The 6,061-nt window shown below is 52.9% G+C and overlaps 2 protein-coding genes across 2 annotated transcripts in view; one reads left to right on the forward strand and one right to left on the reverse strand.

The window, feature by feature from the left end:
• Positions 1–5: 5 nt before the first annotated feature.
• Positions 6–5,481, forward strand: FAM98C (family with sequence similarity 98, member C; the record flags this gene model as incomplete). The annotated part of the gene is made up of 6 exons (XM_011952518.1): positions 6–39; positions 1,269–1,474; positions 1,708–1,785; positions 1,883–1,999; positions 3,264–3,431; positions 5,145–5,481. Coding segments are annotated over 6 exons (735 nt in total), but the record flags the coding sequence as incomplete, so codon positions are not given.
• A 123-nt stretch (positions 5,482–5,604) lies between these two features.
• Positions 5,605–6,061, reverse strand: part of RASGRP4 (RAS guanyl releasing protein 4) — an 18,350-nt gene continuing 17,893 nt past the window's right edge. Inside the window, exon 16 of the mRNA XM_011952519.1 lies at positions 5,605–5,625. Coding sequence (XP_011807909.1) covers positions 5,605–5,625 — 21 coding nt within the window. The remainder of the gene's footprint in view (positions 5,626–6,061) is intronic.

Below are 6,061 nucleotides of genomic sequence, written 5' to 3' on the forward strand. Positions count from 1 at the left end.
CTGCGCTTCGGGAACCCGGTGCCGGACTGCGCCTGCTGCGTGAGTCCCGGGATGCGGAAGTGGCAAGGCCATGGCCTCGGGAGCGGCGAGCTCCGACTTTTTAGGGGAAATCGAGGTTCCCAAGGGGGTGTAGTCAGAACTTTGGGGCGGCCCAGAGGTTACGAGGTGGGTGGGGTGAGCATTTTGGGGCGAGAGCGCTCTGAGATGGGCGGGGTTAAAATCTTATTTTATTTCTTATTTATTTTATTTTTTTATTATTATTATTTTTGAGATGGAGTTTCACTCTTGTTGCCCAAGCTGAAGTGCAATGGCGCGATCTCGGCTCACTGCAACCTCCACCTCCGGGGTTCAAGTGATTCTCTTGCCCCAGCCCCCCGAGTAGCTGGGATTACAGGCACGCACCACCAAACCCAGCTAATTTTTTGTATTTTTAGTAGAAACGGGGTTTCACCATGTTAGCCAGGCTGGTCTCAAACTCCTGACCTCAAGTGATCTGCCTTTCTCGGCTTCCCAAAGTGTTGGGATTACAGGCGTGAGCCGCCACACCTGGCCCGGGGGTAGAATTTTAACTGAAGGGCCTGGGAGCTTAAGTGGGTTGGATTAGGAGGAAGGCTCGAGGTTTCAAAGTGGGTGGGAGTCGAATGCATAGGAGGGGACCGGGTCTCAAGGAGGAGCATACTCTGGAGCCGGGGCAAGGCTTTAGGTGGGTGGGACTAGAAGGTGGAAGTTTTTTTTGTTGTTTTTAAGTGGAGGTGGGGTCTCCCTTTGCTGCCCTGTCTGGTCTTCAACTCCTGGCTTCAAGTGATCCTCCCACCTCAGCCTCCCAAGGTATTGGGATTACAGGCATGAGCCACTGTGCCTGGGCGAAGGTGGAGGTTTTAAAGCTAGTGGAGCCTTTTTTTTTTTTTTGAAACAGAATCTCGCCCTGTTGCCAGGCTGGAGTACAGTAGCGCCATCTCGGCTCACTGCAACCTCCAACTCCCTGGTTCAAGCGATTCTCCTGCTTCGGCCTCCTGAGTAGCTGGGATTACAGGCATTCACCACCAAGTCCAGCTAATTTTTGTATACTTAGTAGAGACAGGGCTTCACCATGTTGGCCAGGCTGGTCTCCATCTCCTGACCTCGTGATCCGCCCGCCTCCGCCTCCCCAAGTGCTGGGATTACAGGAGTGAGCCATCGCGCCTGGACACTGGTGGAGCTTTTTGACCAAGATGGATGAATGGGGTAGCAGCCTCCCTGAGTGCACAGCACCCATTTATTACTTTCAGGTTTTCTCTGCTCAGAGCTCCAAGCCACCCGCCTCCTGCACCTACGCTCTCTGCTGGATCCCAGTCCTAGGCCGCCCCTTGGTGAAGGGATGGTGGAGGTAGCTGGCATGGTCCAAGAACTGGGCCTTACCCTCCAAGCCCTGGGACTGCCCAGACCTGCACCAGGGACCCCCGCCAGCCAGCTGCTGCAGGAGTTGCATGCTAAGGTAGAGAGTCAGAGTCCCCTCCCGACCCAGGCTACCCCGCTTTCCTTGTGGGGGTGGGGGTCCTCTCCAAAACACCTCTGGAAGGAGTATTCCAACCTCTAGCCTGGTTTTTCTGGAGCTGTGACTGCCATTCTCACGTCTGTGGCCTAGGTCATCAGGGTTTTGGGGAGCTGGGTTTACAGAGGGGCCCATCCTCTCTGCCCCAATTGGCCTCTGACTTCTTCTCCCATCAGATCTCAGAGCTGCAGCCTTCTCTGCCCCCAGGGTCCCTGCAGCCCCTCCTCAGCTACTCGCTAGATGCACCCAGATGGGTAAGACTGTGTGTGACTGACTGAATGTGAACTGTGGCCTCATCAGAGGTGGCTGTGAAAGGGACCCCTAGCCTGACCTTGAGACCTTTTCTCCCAGGAAGCGTTGGAGTCTCTGTCCCAAAGCCTCAGAGATCAGTACCGCTGCCGCCGCTACCTCCTCCTCAAGCGCCTTGACCTCACTACATCTGCTTTCCACTGGAGTGACCGGGCAGAGGTGTGAGCAGGGAACCGTGCAGAATTGGAGAGGCCCAGTTGTGGGGGCTGCAGTTGCAGGGAGGAGGAATGAGGGCCAGGAGTATCACCCTCTTGCAGGTTCTCAGGCTGTGGACTTTTAGAAGTTTTTGATGTTTGGGGCCCCTAGAATCTCAGGGCCGCAGGGTATTGTTGAATTCCCAGCTCTGAGCTGGGAGTATATTCAGAGGCATACCCCATTATTGATTGATTGATTGATTGATTGACAAGGTCTCGTTCTGTTGCCAGGCTGGAGTGCAGTGGTGTGATCTCAGCTCACTGCAACCTCTGACTCCCGGGTTCAAGCGATTCTCCTGCCTCAGCCTCCCGAGTAGCTGGGATTACAGGCACATACCACCGTGCCCAGCTAATTTTTGTATTTTTAGTAGAGGTGGGGTTTCACCATGTTGGCCAGGATGGTCTCGATCTCCTGACCTTGTGATCCACCTGCCTCGGCCTACCAAAGTGTTGGGATTACAGGCGTGAGCCATTGCACCCAGCCCTTTTTTTTTTTTTTTGAGATGGAGTTTTGCTCTTGTTGCCCAGGCTAGAATGTAATGGCATGATCTCAGCTCAGCGCAACCTCTGCCTCCTGGGTTCAAGCGAGTCTCCTGCCTCAGCCTCCCAAGTAGCTGGGATTACAGGCATGCGTCACCACGCCAGGCTAATTTTGTATTTTTTAGTAGAGACAGGGTTTCTCCATGTTGGTTAGGCTGGTCTCGAACTCCCAACCTCAGGTGATCTGCCTGCCTTGGCCTCCCAAAGTGCTGAGATTGTAGGCATGAGCCACCACACCTGGCCAAGTATACCCCATCTTTAAGAGATATGAGCAGAGCCAGGCACAGTGGCTCATGCCTGTTATCCCAGCACTTTTGGAGGCCAAGGCAGGAGGATCACTTGAACTCAGAAGTTTGAGACCAGATTGGGCAACATAGCGAAACCCTCATCTCTACTAAAAATTAAAAAAAAAAAGTTAGCTGGGCATGGTGGCACATGCTTGTCATCTGAGTTACTTAGGAGGCTGAGGTAGGAGGATTACTTAAGCCCAGGAGATTGAGGCAGCAGTGAGCCACCATCATGCCACTGCACTCCAGGCTGGGAGACAGCGAGACCCTGTCTCAAAAAATAAATATTTATTTAGAGCGGTGAGCAGTGAGGTCTTGAATGGTAAAGCGATGCTTCCAAGATGACAGGTCCCACTTGGGGAGGGCTCCAGGGTAACTTCTGTTACCTCCTTCCCACTCCAGGCCCAAGGAGAGGCCATGAGGGCAGTGCTGATCCCAATTCGAGAGGTTCTAACCCCAGAATCGGACATCTCCATCGCACACGTCCTGGCTGCCCGAGCCGACCTGTCTCGTCTCGTCCCAGCCACCAGCGTGGCTGTCCGCAGAGGGACCTGCTGTGCCATCAACAAGGTGGGTATCTGGGGTAGGGAAGGGCCCTGACATCCTTGGCCTTCAGATTGGCCTTTCAGCCTCTGTTCCGGTCCAAGCTTCAGACTCACCACCTCTATTCCAACCGCTAGACACGGGAGCTAGGACCTCGCTCACACAAAAAGTGACCATGGACTCCCCAGCTCAGAATGCTTCCATGGCTCCCTAATGATCTGAAAACAAAGTCCAGCTATTTACCGAGCCCCTGGCTACCTCTCCATCTTGGGCTCAAAATCCTTCCCCATCACCAAACACTATCTATTGTGTTGTTTTTTAACCTTTTTTTTTTTCCAAGACAGAGTCTTGCTCTGTCACCCAGGCTAGAATGCAGTGGCTTGATCTTGGCTCACTGCAACCTCCACCTCCCGGGTTCAAGCAATTCTCCTGCCTCAGCCTACCGAGTAGCTGGGATTACAGTCACCCACTACCATGCCCGGCTAATTTTTGTATTTTTTTTTTTTTTTTTTGAGACAAGTCTCGCTCTGTCGGCCAGGCTGGAGTGCAGTGGCACGATCTCTGCTCACTGCAAGCTCCACCTCCCGGGTTCACGTCATTCTCCTGCCTCACCTTCCCCAGTAGCTGGGACTACAGGAGCCCGCCACCACGCCCGGCTAATTTTGTTGTATTTTTAGTAGAGACGGGGTTTCACCATGTTAGCCAGGATGATCTCGATCTCCTCACCTCGTGATCTGCCCATCTTAGCCTCCCAAAGTGGTGGGATTACAGGCATGAGCCACTGCGCCTGGCCAATTTTTGTATTTTTAGTAGTGGTGGGGTTTCACCGTATTGGTCAGGCTGGTCTTGAACTCCCGACCTTGTGATCTACCTGCCTTGGCCTCCCAAAGTGCTGGGGTTACAGGCATGAGCCACCACACCCTTTTAACCTTTTTTTTAAAAAAAAAAAACAAAAAACAGAAATACCCTCTGTTTTAGTGATGAGGTATCTAGTCGCATACCTCTGTAAGTAGTCTTACGTAAAATGAGTATTAGGGAATAAAGTCTAGCACAGCAAATATTAAGGCAAAATTTAAGTTAAGAAAAAAATTGGCCGGGCGCGGTGGCTCAAGCCTGTAATCCCAGCACTTTGGGAGGCCGAGACGGGCGGATCACGAGGTCAGGAGATCGAGACCATCCTGGCTAACACGGTGAAACCCCGTCTCTACTAAAAATACAAAAAATTAGCCAGGCATGGTGACACATGCCTATAGTCCCAGCTACTAGGGAGGCTGAGGCAGGAGAATCGCTTGAACCCGGGAGGCAGAGGTTGCAGTGAGCCGAGATCACACCACTGCACTCCAGCCTGGCCGACAGAGCAAGACTGTCTCAGAAAAAAAAAAAACAACAATACAAAAATTAGCCGGGCATGGTAGTAGGTGACTGTAATCCCAGCTACTTGGTAGGCTGAGGCAGGAGAATCGCTTGAACCCGGGAGGCAGAGGTTGCAGTGAGCCGAGATCGCACCACTGCACTCTAGCCTGGGTGAGAGAGCAAGACTCCATCTCAAAAAAAAAGAAAGGAAAAAAGAAAACTCATGCTTGTATCTTCCACCAGTTCAGTCCCCCCTCCCCCAGCCACTGTACTCAAATAGTCAACATCTGCCGTTTCTTCTTCAGCCTCGTGTTGTTCCCTTTGCTCTCTAGCCCCCTTGTCCGAGATACTTTTTTTCTCTGCAACTCAAATCTCATAAACTCTCAGGTGCTTATGGGCAACGTTCCAGACCGGGGGGGCCGCCCAAATGAGCTGGAGCCTCCCATGCCCACCTGGAGGAGCCGAAGAGAGGATGGAGGCCCCCAGTGTTGGGGCCGCAAGAAGAAGAAGAAGAAGTAAAGGGAGACTGGTGGTCGGGGGCGGGGGGACCTCCATGAGATGCTAATGCCATCGGTAATCTCTGGGGAGTCCGTTTAAGGCTTTCCTTGATACTTGGCACCCAAGCCCCCCATCTCCTATTCCTGAGGCCCCAAATGCCCTACTCCCATTCACCAGTCAATACCAAGAACCATGTTCTCCGGAGAATAAATTTAATTTATGACAGCTGTAGGACCTCTCTTTGTGGGGGCCCAGGCAGGGGTGCTGGGGTTTGTGAAAGGGTTGCGGGGTTCTCTGCTCCCTGGGTCTGACTGGGCCCCTGCTGCTCTGACCCTCAAAGTTCTTTGCCCTACAGCACATCTTTGCTGTGCTGTGGGCATGGGTAAGGAGACATTTCAGGCATCAGACAAGCATCTGTCAGGCACCTACCACCTGCCAGCCCTGTTCTAGGCACTGGGGATGCAGCAGTGAAAGACACTGATAGAAATCCCTGCTCTCCTGGAGTTGATGTTCCTGTTGAGGAAAGACAGACGTTCAACGAGATATTCACACCTGTAATCCCAGCACTTTGGGAGGCTGAGGCTGGTGGATCATGAGGTCAGGAGTTCGAGGCCATCTTGGCCAACATGGGGAAACCCTGTCCCTACTAAAAATACAAAAATTAGCCGGGCACGGTGGCACGTGCCTGTAATCCCAGTTACTTGGGAGGCTGAGGCAGAAGAATCGCTTGATCCCGGGAGGCGGAGGTTGCAGTGAGCTGAGATTGCACCACTGCACTCTAGCCTGGGTGACAGAGTGAGACTGTC

This window comes from Colobus angolensis, unplaced genomic scaffold (assembly GCF_000951035.1).
Source record: "Colobus angolensis palliatus isolate OR3802 unplaced genomic scaffold, Cang.pa_1.0 Scaffold34, whole genome shotgun sequence".
NCBI lineage: Eukaryota > Metazoa > Chordata > Mammalia > Primates > Cercopithecidae > Colobus > Colobus angolensis.